The 12,509-nt window shown below is 44.2% G+C and overlaps 1 protein-coding gene across 4 annotated transcripts in view; it reads left to right on the plus strand.

The window, feature by feature from the left end:
- Positions 1-12,509, plus strand: part of PWP1 (PWP1 homolog, endonuclein) — a 26,154-nt gene that overhangs the window by 12,455 nt on the left and 1,190 nt on the right. For all 4 annotated transcript variants that reach the window (XM_008055438.1, XM_021711082.1, XM_021711080.1 and 1 more), the window contains 8 exons: positions 908-1,038; positions 2,175-2,236; positions 4,676-4,772; positions 5,754-5,815; positions 7,318-7,429; positions 9,871-9,961; positions 10,058-10,179; positions 12,203-12,308. In XM_008055438.1, the coding sequence (XP_008053629.1) occupies positions 908-1,038; positions 2,175-2,236; positions 4,676-4,772; positions 5,754-5,815; positions 7,318-7,429; positions 9,871-9,961; positions 10,058-10,179; positions 12,203-12,308 (783 nt within the window). The remainder of the gene's footprint in view (positions 1-907; positions 1,039-2,174; positions 2,237-4,675; positions 4,773-5,753; positions 5,816-7,317; positions 7,430-9,870; positions 9,962-10,057; positions 10,180-12,202; positions 12,309-12,509) is intronic.

The following is a 12,509-nucleotide window of genomic DNA, read 5'->3' on the forward strand; positions in this document are numbered from 1 at the left end:
TCACTCACCTCGGCCTCCCAAAGCGCAGGATTACAGGCTGAGCCACCGAGCCCAGCCTTAACTGATGTTTTCTAAAACAAGTTATGGGCCAGGCTTGGTGGCTTAGCCTGTAATCCTGCGCTTTGGGAGGCCGAGGTGAGTGAATTGCCTAAGCCTGCAGGTTCAAGACCTGCTTAGGCAATTTGGCAAGACCTCATCTCTACAATAAATCAAAAAAATTAGCCAGGCGTGGTAGCACACTCCTGTAGTTCCGGCTACTCAGAAGGCTGAGGCAGAAGGATCCCTGGAGCCCAACGGGTCGAGGCTGCGGTGGCCGGGAGCATGCCCACTGCACTCCAGTCTGGGTGACAGAGTGAGACTCCAACTCAAGAAAAAAGAAAACATCAGTTAAAACCAAAGTGAAGAAACCTGTCACAAATAATTAGGTTCTGCATTAGTCTTACTGCATCTGTACACTATTAGCCATCCTTGTCTGTACTTCCCGATAAGATGAGAACGCTGATAATACTGAGGTCTCCGTCTTGTTTGCAAAACTTGTTCACATCCATAATCAGATCTGATCTTTATCCCCACAATACCCCATGATGGAGGAAGCGGGGAGAGGAGGGTTACTCTCATTATTAGGACACTGGGGCCAAGAGATTGAGCCTTGTTACTCAAATTGTGGTCCAAAGACCACAGCACTGGTTGCACCTGTGAGCTGGTTAGAAATGCAGGCTTAGGGCCCACCCAAAACACCTGAAATAGAATCTGTACTTCAGCAACATTCAGATGGTGCATGTGTGTATGTCAGTTTGAGAAGCACTGCTCTGAGCCTTTACTGAGTCCATCTACAATGTAATGCATTTGATAGGAAGTTCTGTGTGCCTTTTTTTGGTCATCCTAAGTGCGTTGTTTCCTCCTGTAGGGAATTACATTGCTGTGGGAAACATGACCCCCGTTATTGAAGTGTGGGACCTTGATATAGTGGACTCCTTAGAGCCTGTCTTCACGCTTGGAAGTAAGCTTTCAAAAAAGAAGAAAAAGAAAGGAAAGAAGGTAAAGAAGTGAATAGATATTCAGACTCTAACGATACTGGGGAGCAGGAGTAAGAATATACACTTTTCCAGTCCATATTCTTGGGGAGACAGAACAGGCAGTTATGAAGTTATTGTAAGTTTTAATTTTGAAAAGCCTATTCCAGGGAAGACTTACTTCTGATTGTATAAAGCCTCCATTTTCATGTTATTCTTTCTTGCACAAAACTTGTTCAAAACTAGTGTATGATTACAGAGCTTTGGCCGGTTTCAAGAAGGAAAAGCCCTCGTATATTGGTGTGACTAGCTGCCTTGTATGAAGGACTCCCGGGTTATGATCCTCCTTCATATGATAGCTATTTACACTAATACACTAGTTTTCAACTTTAAAAAAGTTCCTAGTTTACCTTTAGTGTGTTGAATTCTTAAATATCCATGTAACTTTTTAAACTGTACGTTTTTAGGGGGTTGGGGGCAGTATTGGTATTTGTAGAGTTGTAGTACCTAGAAAAAGAACTACTAGAGCTGGGACTAGTGGCGCCTGCCTGTAGTCCCAGAGACTCAGGAGACTGAGACAGCAGGATTGCTTGAGTGTAGGAGTTTGAGACCTGGGCAACATAGCAAGACCTATCTGAGGAAGGAGGAAAAAAAACTACTAAGTTTCTTCCCTGTAAAGAATACCTATCATGAATATCTAAAGTAACAGGGAGACACGGTCAAGTCAGTTTTCATGATACCAAAATAGTTATCTTGAGATTTAAAACATCTTGAAGGCCAAATGCAGTGGCTTATGCCTGTAATCCTAGCACTTGGGGAGGCTGAGGCAAGAGGACTGTCTGAGCCCAGGAGTTGGAGATCAGCCTGGGCAACATGGTGAGACCTTGTCTCAACAATAAATTTAAAAATTAGCCAGGCATAGTGGTGCATACCTATAGTCTCAGCTACTTGGGAGGCTGAGGGCAGAAAGATTGCCTGAGCCCAGGACAGGAAGCAGAGGCTGCACTAGCAGTGACCGTGCCACCGTACTCCAGCCTGGTTGACAGAGTGAGACTCTGACTCAAAAAAAAAAAAAAAGAAAAAGAAAATCTTGCAAATGAACATATCAATTTTATGATGGGGGGCCTTCAATACCAAAAGTAATTAAAATAATTATTACAGAGTTCCTCAGCAGAAGGGCATACTGATGCTGTCCTTGACCTTTCATGGAATAAGCTAATCAGGTAAAAAGAAATAACGTTTGAATGAATGTAAACGTCGGTAACCATTGGGATCTCACCTTGCGCCTACACCTGTCTCACTGGGATCTCACCTCACACCTACACCTGTCGTCACTGTGCGTGTTGGGACCTATGTGTCTGCCTCACCTTTCTTTCCCACAGTGCACGCTGCTTGCGAGCAGGGCTCTGTGTATCTCTGTGTCCTCTGCACCCCTGGCCAGCTCATCGCCGTAGGCGCTCATCCATGTTTGGTGACCCTGTGCTCTCCTCTCCACCACACTGGTGTATGGTGCCAGTGATGCAGTGGGATTGTGTTTGTTCACCGAAGATATTTTCCTCTGTTTTCACATGTCATCCACATATTCTTACTCCTTTTTCTTTACATGATGGTGAAAGTATACATTATATTAAATTGGCCGCTTTAATAATTTATAAGTGGACAGTCAGGGGCTTGCAGTGCATGCACTCTGTTGTGCAGCCATCACCACCATCCAGCTCCAGAATGTTTTCGTCTTCCCAAAGTGCAGCTGCACCCTTTCACCAGTAGCTCCCCACCTCCCCCTGCCCCACCCCTGGCAGCCACCACTTCACTTTCTCTGAATTTGACTCCTCTGAATTTGTGACTGGCTTATTTCACTTAGCATGATCTCTTTAAGTTCATCCACGTAATATGTATCCGTTTCTTTCCTGTTCAAAGTGGAATACTGTTGTGTGGACACCCACCAGTGGACACACTTGGGTCACTTCCCCCTTTGGCTACTGCGAATAGTGTCTCTATGAACCTGGGCCTCCAAATAGGTGCACAAGTCCCTGCTTTCAGTTATTTCGGGTATGGAACCCAGAAGTGCTAATTTTTTGAGCAGCCACTGTACTGTTTTCCATAGTGGCTCACCATTTTATATTCCCACCATTTTATATGCACACAAGGATTCCAGTGTTTCCATATCCTCCCAACATGTATTATTTTCTGTTTTTTTGATAACCATCTAATGGGTGTGAAGTGTTATCTCTTTGTGGTTTTAATGGCCATTTCTTAATGGCTAGTGGTGTCGAGCATCTTTGTGCATATTGGCCATTTGTATAGCTTCTTGGGAGAAATGTCCGTTCTAGCCCTTTGCCCATTTAAAAAAAAATTTCATTTTTTTGAGTAAGAGTTTCGCTCTGTCACCTAGGCTGGAGTGCAGTGGCACAATCACAGCTCATCACAGCCTCAACCTCCTGGGCCCAGGCAGTCCTTCTGCCCCAGCCTCTCAAACAGATGTTTAACACCACACCTGGCTAATTATTTGATTTTTTTTTCTTAAGAGCCCAGGCTGGTCTCAAGTTCCTGGGCTCAAGAATCCACCTGCCTCAGCCTCCCAAAGTGCTGGGATTACAGGTGCAAGCCCCCACACCCAGCCCATTTTTTAATTGTGTTGTTCAATGTTGAAATGTTGGCGTTCTAATATATTCCACATACTAACCCCTTACCAAATATGTGATTTGCACTTATTTCCTCCCATTCTGTGGCTTGTGTTTTCACTTTTCTGATGGTATTTGCAGCACAGGTTTTTCATGTTGATGTTTAGTTTTATCTATTTATTTCTTTTCTTGTTTGTGCTTGTAGCTAAGAAACCATTGAAGCTAAGAAACCATTGCCTAACCCAAGATCATGGAGATTTTCATCTGTTTTGTTCTGATAGTTTTATAGTATTAGCTCTTACATTGAAGTCTGTGATATATTTTGAGGGTGTGTGTGTGTGTGTGTGTGTGTGTGTGTGGTGTGCAAGGTAGGAGTCCAGTTTCATCCTTTAGCATGGGGAAATTCAGTTGTCCCTGAACCATTTATTGAAGACTGTTCTTTTCTCTCTTGAACATATAAAATTGTCTTGGCATCCTTGTCAAAAGTTACTGACCATAAGCATAAGGGTTTATTTCTGGACTCTTAGTTCTATTCTGCTAATCTTTGTGTCATTATGCAGTACCACATTTCTGTGATTACTATAGCTTTTCAGTAAATTTTGAAATCAGGAAGTGTGAGCTTTCCAACTTTGCTCTTCTTTTTCAGTATTATCTTAGCTATTCTAGGTCTAATCTCCTACATTGTCATATGCATTTTAGGATCAGCTTGTAACCTTCTGCCAAAAAAAAAGGTCAGCTGCGATCTTGAAAGGGCTTGCTTGAATCAGTAGATCAGTCTGTAGCTCAATCTGTAGATGAAGTGTTTCCATCTTATCAACATAAAGTCTTTCAGTGCATGAACATGGATATCTTTCCACTTAGTTAGATACTCTTTATTTTGACAGTCTTTGGTAGTTTTTAGTTTGCAAGTCTTACATTTTTCTTGTTAAATTTTTTCTTAACTTTTGTTATTTTTCATGCAATTGTAAATGGAGTCCTTTTCTTCAATGTGATGCTCTCGATTTTTTAAAGAGTACCTGATTTGATTATTCTCTTTCTCAGAAATGTGTTGGCAAGCGCATCAGCTGATAGCACTGTGATTCTATGGGATATGTCCTTGGGGAAGCCAGCAGCCAGCCTCGCTGTGCACACAGACAAGGTATGATGATTCAGCAGATCACAGGGATTCTTAAAAATCTGGTACAAGTGCTGGTTTTAAAAAACTCCAAACATTTATGTATGGCTTCTTAAATGATTTTATCTGGCTTTCAAAATGCTTTCACATGTTATCTCATTGGATTTTCAGTTTTCAAGTGATAGGTATAATGCCCATCTTAGAGATGCAAAAATGGGTGCAGAAAGATACAGTGACTAGGCACCCAGTGCCCCATGACATGCTTATAGAGGGTCCTAAAAAGGATGGAGGTTTCAGTCACAGTGATATTTAAAGGTTCTAACAGGTCATTACTGCAGCGCTCCTCAGGGATCTAGTGTACTAATGCACATTTTAAGATTTCTGGAGCGTGTAGAGTTGTCAAGATATGTTTGACCACTTCCCTGTTTTCTTCTGAATGTCTTTTAACATTTGGGCCAGGAGCGGTGGTTCACACCTGTAATTCCAATACTTTGGGAGGCTGAGACTGGAGGATTACTTGAGCCCAGGAGTTCAAGACCAACCCAGGGAACACAGTGATACTCATCTCTACAAAAAATCAAAAACTTAGCTAGGCATGGTGGTACACACCTTAAGTCCCAGCTGCTCAGGAGGCTGAGGTGGAAGGATCTCCTGAGCCCAGGATGTCCAGGCTACAGTGAACCATGATTGTGTCACTGCACTTTGGCCTGAGCAGCAGAGTGAGACCCCCCCACTCAAAAAGAAAAATGAAACCAGCACATACATTTGAAGGCCCTAAGCATTCTGCCAAACACAGTTTGGGGAAAGCTGCATTGTCTTTAAGTGCCAGCCTTTATTTGGGAGTAAAGTTTGCTTTTTAGCTTCTCCAATACATTTGTGTTTCTCTAAGTACTGGATTTCAAAGGGATAAATTTATAGAAACAGTGTCAAATTGGTTCTCACCCCACGTTAGGTAATTTTACCAAAGGCAAATATAGATCTCTTCATTTGTGTTTCCTCCCACAGGTCCAGACACTGCAGTTTCATCCATTTGAAGCACAGACGCTGATTTCTGGATCATATGATAAGTAAGAAAGCATGTCAGGAATTCTTGCTGCTCTGTTTTTATCTTCTGGAACTCATTCAGAAAGTATCACTTGATATCCACAGAATGTATTACGGAGGCCACCTGCATGCGTAAATTGTTAGCACTATTTACTTTTCATTTGTAACTCGGGGTCCTTTCAGTCTGCAGGGGAACATGGTTCTGTCATAATAATGTAACTGGAGGAACTAGCAACTTCTTTGGTTTTTAGAGGGTGTACAACTTAGCTATCACTGTGAAATAAACCACACCAAAATTCAGTGGTTTAAAACAAACACTAATTTCTTATACCTCTGTGAGGTAAAGCTTATCTAGGCTGAATTCAGCTGGTAGCTCTGCCAATACTGGCATATTTAGACAGGGCCAGAGGCCTTGACTGTCCTCCTGGTGTTTTGCCTCCTGAGCCTATCCCACACGTGTGCTCATGGTGAGATCTGAAGCCCAAGCAGAGATACCAAGGCCTCCCGAGACTTGGGCTCAGAACTACACTTCTGGCTTGTTCTTTTTTTTAGAGTTGGAGTCTCACTCTGTCGCCTAGACTGCACCGCAGCCTCGACCTGCTGGGCTCTGGCAATCCTTCTGCCTCAGCCTTCCAAGTAGCTGGAACTACAAGCGCATGCTACCACGCCTGGCTAATTTTTTTCATTTATTGTAGAGATGAGTCTCGCCAAGTTGCCCAGGTGGGTCTCGAACCCACGGGCTCAGGCAATCTACTCACCTCAACCTCCCAAAGCGCGGGATTACAGGCTGCGCCACCAAACCAGGCTCTGTCTTGTTCTTTTGGTCAAAACAGGTCACATGGAGAGGGGAGATGTACTCTGCCTTTATGGGAAGCATTCCCATGTCACGTGACAGAGGGTCTGGACATAGGGACCAGGGAAGAATTGGGCCCCTGCAGTCCCCCACAGGGGTCCCCACTCATATCTGAGCTCCTTTTCACAGACTGGGCCTGAAGGGTGGAGAGTAGCTAGTGGAGGCTGAAACCAGTTTGTAGTCTTTATTTCGGTTTCTTCTCCTTTTGAAGAGTGATACGTTTGCATTTTTAAGTTGGGGTTCAAGCAAAGTTACAGAAGTGTAGGCCTCGGTTCCCCCAACGCAGTAGCCTGCTTGTGGAGAGTAGGAGTGGCTAAGACGTGAATTACCTGGACCAGGGCTCGGCCAGGGAAGGGGAAGTGAGGCATTGTCGCGAGCTTGTAGAAATGGGGAGGGTTCATCTTGTGAGTGGAAGATTTGACCTGGGGAGTCGGTCAAGACGTCTGTGCCATCAGAGCTACCTGGAGGGCACCTTTGAAGTGTTAGGACCAGAATCCACCAGTTAGTGGAACTCAGCTTATGTTTTTCTCCTTTATTTTAGTACCTTGAAACAGGCTTTAAATAATTGCATGTTGACTTTGCAATGATATTTTATTGCCATTTCATTAAGAATAAACTTAAAGCATAGGAAACCTGAACTCTTAAAATCCACCTTTGCCCGAATGTGTCCAGGTCAGTGGCTTTGTATGACTGCCGAAGTCCAGATGAAAGCCATCGAATGTGGCGGTTCAGTGGGCAGATCGAGAGAGTGACCTGGAATCATTTTTCACCTTGTCATTTTTTGGTAAGAGTGTGCATGTTACGGTTTCTGGGTTGCCAATGGCTTATTTTCATTAATTCCATTGTAGAGAGAATCTCTGAAGAACTTTTTCTGTATTAACAGTGTAAAGTGTTTGGGTTATGGGGTTGAAAATATGGCTCAATCACAAAAACTTAGTGAACATGTAAATGATTTTGCTAATTGCCAGCTGTTCCAGAGTGTGCCACGTTTTATTTTACTACTGATTTCGATCATTTTATTACACTGTGTTTGAAATATTAAACATAGTTTATATTATTTTTTGTCTTTTAAAAAGTTAAATCAAGTCGGGCTCGGTGGCTCAGCCTGTAATCCCGCGCCTTTGGGAGGCTGAGGTGAGCGGATTGCCTGAGCCCGTGGGTTCGAGACCCGCCTGGGCAGCGAGACCTCATCTCTACAATAAATCAAAAAAATCAGCTGGGCATGGTAGCGCATGCCTGTAATTCTGGCTACTTGGAAGGCTGAGGCGGAGGGATCGCCGGAGCCCAGCAGGTCGAGGCTGCCGTGGCCAGGAGCGGCCACTGCACTCTAGTCTGGGCGACAGAGTGAGATTCCAACTCAAAAAAAAAAAAAAGAAAAGTTAAATCAGTCCAAGATGATGTTATTTTATTTAAATTATCATAATTAAAAGGAATTCTAGTGATGAGAATGCTAGCCTTTTTAGTTAATAGCACTGTTTCCCAAATAGGAAAAAAAAGTATAAGACTTTTCTGTAAATACCTTTATTGTCTATAGGATGATGATTTTCTACATAACATCCAAAGATTCCACCGGCATTTCAATTCACAGAGAAATAAAATCCTGGCTTTCTGGAAGGGCAGATTAATTAAAGAAATCCATATGTTGCCCAATTTTCCTCACATAATTTATGTGAGGAAAATCCCAAAAGAGGAAAAGAGTTTTTTAAAAACAACTTTCCTAGCCGAGTTCGGTGGCTCAGCCTGTAATTCCGCGCCTTTGGTAGGTTGAGGTGAGTGGATTGCCTGAGCCCGTGGGTTCGAGACCCGTCTGGGCAGCAAGACCTCATCTCTACAATAAATCAAAAAAATCAGCCAGGCGTGGTAGCGCATGCATGTGATTCCGGCTACTTGGAAGGCTGAGGCGGAAGGATCGCCGGAGCCCAGCAGGTCGAGGCTGCGGTGGCCGGGAGCGGCCACTGCACTCCAGTCTGGGCGACAGAGTGAGACTCCAACTCAAAAATAAATAAATAAATAAATAAATAAATAAAAACAACTTTCCTGTTGGGCGTAGTGGCTTATACCTGTAATCCCAGCACTTTAGGAGGCTGAAGCGAGAGGATTGTCTGAGCCCAGGAGTTCAAGACTGCAGTAGCTGTGATTGTGCCACTGCACTCCAGCCTGGGTAACAGAGTGGAGACGCTGACTCAAACCAAGCAAAGCAGCTTTCCTAAAAGATATGGACAGTTGTCGTAAGGTTCCTGAAGTAATGATTCTGAGACACCTCGTCTCAGCTCTGGGTCCTGGGAGAGGTGCCTGCTGCTTCCAGCCCGGCTGCCTGAAGCCAGGTTCCATTTTACACTTACCAGGAAGTTCAGTTATATTTGAATGTTGTGTTGTACATTGGGTCTCGGCATTCAGGCACACACACTTCCCGAGGCTATGCGCTAACCAATGGTCGTAGGCACTAAAAGGGAGACAGGAAGTTGGGAGATGAAATGGCCCGCCGCCTCTTCAGTCCTCCCCCCCAGCCCAGAATTCACGACTGCCTCTGTTATCCGTTCAGTCCTTTTACCTTTTAATGGCCGTTGCCCTTGGCCTGTGTACAGGTTCAGGTCCCTCTCCCATCCTGACTGTCTCTCGACTCCTTCATGTCCTCTCCTGTTCTGGAAAGTGTAGCAGTCCACGCTGACCTGGACTTTTCAGTCCTTATCTGATTGAATTTCTCCATGGCCGTGCTGGCCATGTTGACTGGTGGTCACACCCTCTTCAGAAGCCCCATTCCCCTGGCTTCCCTGATACTCGTCCTCATCCCGGCTCCCTCTCCAACCCTCGTCTGCGGGCTCCTCCTCAGCCTGTGCCTCAAAGTAGCCGTGTTGTCAAGTGCTCAGCCCACTGCTTGTCTGACTTCACACTGGCAGGCGTGTCCCTCTGCTTCTGGCGATGACCATCAGCACTGTGCTCCCAGGCTCTCACCCTGCTCTGCACCGCTTACCCCAACTTCCTGCCCCGCTTACCCCAACTTCCTGCCCGTAGTCAGCTACCTATAGACGTGTCAGCTAAATCAGTCCATGTGGGTGCAAACTCAGCTCCTCCAAAGTACATTCTTCATGTGGATTTTTAATAAGCTCCACCAGGAAGTCAGATCTATATATGTGTATCTGATTTTCACTATGATTTATACTTTTTACCCATTGCTAAGTTTTGCTGTCATGTAGCATAATCTTGCCCATCTTTTACTCTTTCTAGGCCAGTACAGATGACGGCTTTGTATATAATTTGGATGCACGTTCAGATAAACCAGTTTTTACACTTAACGCACACAATGATGAAATCTCTGGTAAGCATAAATAATGTTTCTTTCATTTTTATTGACTTACAATGAAGTAAATCTTAGTTTCATTGTGAGTTTCTGAACTACTGTATCTTCTTGTAGGTCTTGATCTCAGCAGTCAGATCAAGGGCTGCCTTGTGACTGCTTCAGCAGACAAATATGTGAAGATCTGGGACATCTTAGGAGATAGGCCAAGTCTAGTTCATTCTAGGGACATGAAAATGGTAAGAATTTCCTGGGCATCTTTGTTTTATGTTTCTGATGTTGTCTCTTTCTAGGAATCATTGCATTAAAGAATATGGATAGGCTAGGCATGGTGACTCATGCCTGTAATCCCAGCACTTTGGGAGGCCAAGGCAAGAGGATTGCCTGAGCCCATGGGTTCAAGACCAGCCTGGGCAACTTGGCGAGACCTCATCTCTACAATAAACCAAAAGATTAGCCAGACATGATAGCACATGCCTATAGTTCCACCTACTGGAAAGCTGAGGCGGAAGGATCACCTGAGCCCAGCAAGTCGAGGCCGCAGTGGCCATGAGCATGCCACTGTACTCCAGCCTGAGCAACAGAGTGAGACTCCTACTCAAAAAAAAAAATAAAAAAAGGAATATGGATGTGTTGGGAAAGTTAGGTTTGTGTTTAGTCAAATTTGGTGGACTTTTTCTGACGTAAAATAGTTTTGGGGTAATTCAGTGACTTATTCCTTTTCCAAGTCACATGATTAACAGTTGCTTGGCCGGACTAAGAAGGATGAGGAGAGTGTTTTCTGGAACTCAGGGGAAGTGGCCACATTTTTGTTACCCTAAAACCAGGACCATTCCAGGAAGTCTTAAACCTTAAGGGCACAATAGCTATCAGGGTCAGTTTATCTATGTATCTATCATTACCTCTTTGCATAACTAGTTCTGACTACCCTGAAATTACTATATAGTAGCAAAAGTTTAGAAATAGCCAGAATTCATTCAACAAATATTTATTAAGCCCATAGCGTACACCAAGCACCGAGTTTAATAAGTTAAATTATAGACATAGCAGAACACTGCACAACTGTTAAAAATTGTGTGTGGGACTGGGCTCGGTGGCTCAGCCTGTAATCCCAGCACTTTGGGAGGCCGAGGCGATTGAATTGCCTGAGCCCGTGGGTTCAAGACCAGCCTGGGCAACTTGACGAGACCTCATCTCTACAATAAATAAAAAATTAGCTGGGCATGGTAGCGTGTGCCTGTAGTTCTGGCTACTTGGAAGGCTGAGGCAGCAGGATTTCCAGTGCCCAGCAGGTCGATACTGGGGTGGCGGTGAGCATGCCACTGCACTCCAGCCTAGGCGACGGAGTGAGACTTCAACTCAAAAAAGAAATCGTAGTATGTGTACATAAATGTGTGTATAATGGAAAGGCAGGTTATAAAAACAGTTTTTTAGTACCAATTCCATGCTTATTTTTAAATGCCTAATCACTGGCAGGGCATGGTAGCTCATTCCTGTAATCCCAGCACTTTGGGAGGCCATAGAGGAAGGATCGCTTGAGCCCAGTGGTTCAAGACCAGCCTGGGTAACATAGTGATACTCCATCTCTACAAAAATTAGCCAGGTGTGGTGGTGCGTGCCTGTAGTCCCTAGCTACTCTGGAGCCCAAGATGGGGGGATCACTTAAGCCCAGGTGTGACCTCCACTGCTCTCCAGCCTGGGCATAGAGCCAAGACCCTGGCACTAAAAAATAAAATTTTAAAAATGCTTTCAGTGCTTAAGTCTAAGAGATTATATCCCAAAACAGGAAGAGTAGTTATATTGCTGAAGGATTATTTTTTCTTGTTCATATTTTCTATAATGTATAGGCATTACCTATTAATAAAAACATAAAAAAGAAAAAATTAAATATTTTTAAATGATTGAATAGTGACCTCTGGTATCATTGTCATCGTTTGAAAGAAGAGCTAAAGTTCCTGGAAATGCATAGCTGACTAGATTCATTCGGAAACCGCTAATAGGTGATGATGAAGGTGAGAGACGTGTGTGGTCAGAGCACACACATGTCCTCAGGGAGGAGCCCTCGGGCTGAGTTTGCCCTGCGTCCTACTGTAGTAATCTCCCTTCCAACTTGATTGGAGGCTACCTTTGGAATGAGTGTGAAAGAGATACTGGTGAGTTGGTTCTGAGTAACCATTTAAATCAGGTTCTTAGAGTGGGGATCTATACATTAGGGCTTTCTGGAAAGATCAAGATTACTGACTTGCTGTTCTTTTCTCTCAGGGAGTTCTCTTCTGTTCTTCCTGTTGCCCTGATTCGCCATTTATTTATGCCTTTGGAGGTCAGAAAGAAGGGCTTCGGGTCTGGGACATAAGCACAGTCTCTTCAGGTAAGAATCTTTACTTCCTCGCTCTTTCTGAATGAGCTCCGCAAGGATGAATAAGAATGTGTGACGTAGCTGGGCTCGGTGGCTCAGCCTGTAATCCCGCGCCTTTGGGAGGCTGAGGAGAGTGGATTGCCTGAGCCCGCGGGTTCGAGACCCGCCTGGGCAGGTGAGACCTCATCTCTACAATAAATCAAAAAATTAGCC

The sequence above is a fragment of the Carlito syrichta genome, unplaced genomic scaffold (genome assembly GCF_000164805.1).
Source record: "Carlito syrichta isolate Samal-C Ts95f unplaced genomic scaffold, Tarsius_syrichta-2.0.1 Scaffold301854, whole genome shotgun sequence".
Classification (NCBI taxonomy): domain Eukaryota; kingdom Metazoa; phylum Chordata; class Mammalia; order Primates; family Tarsiidae; genus Carlito; species Carlito syrichta.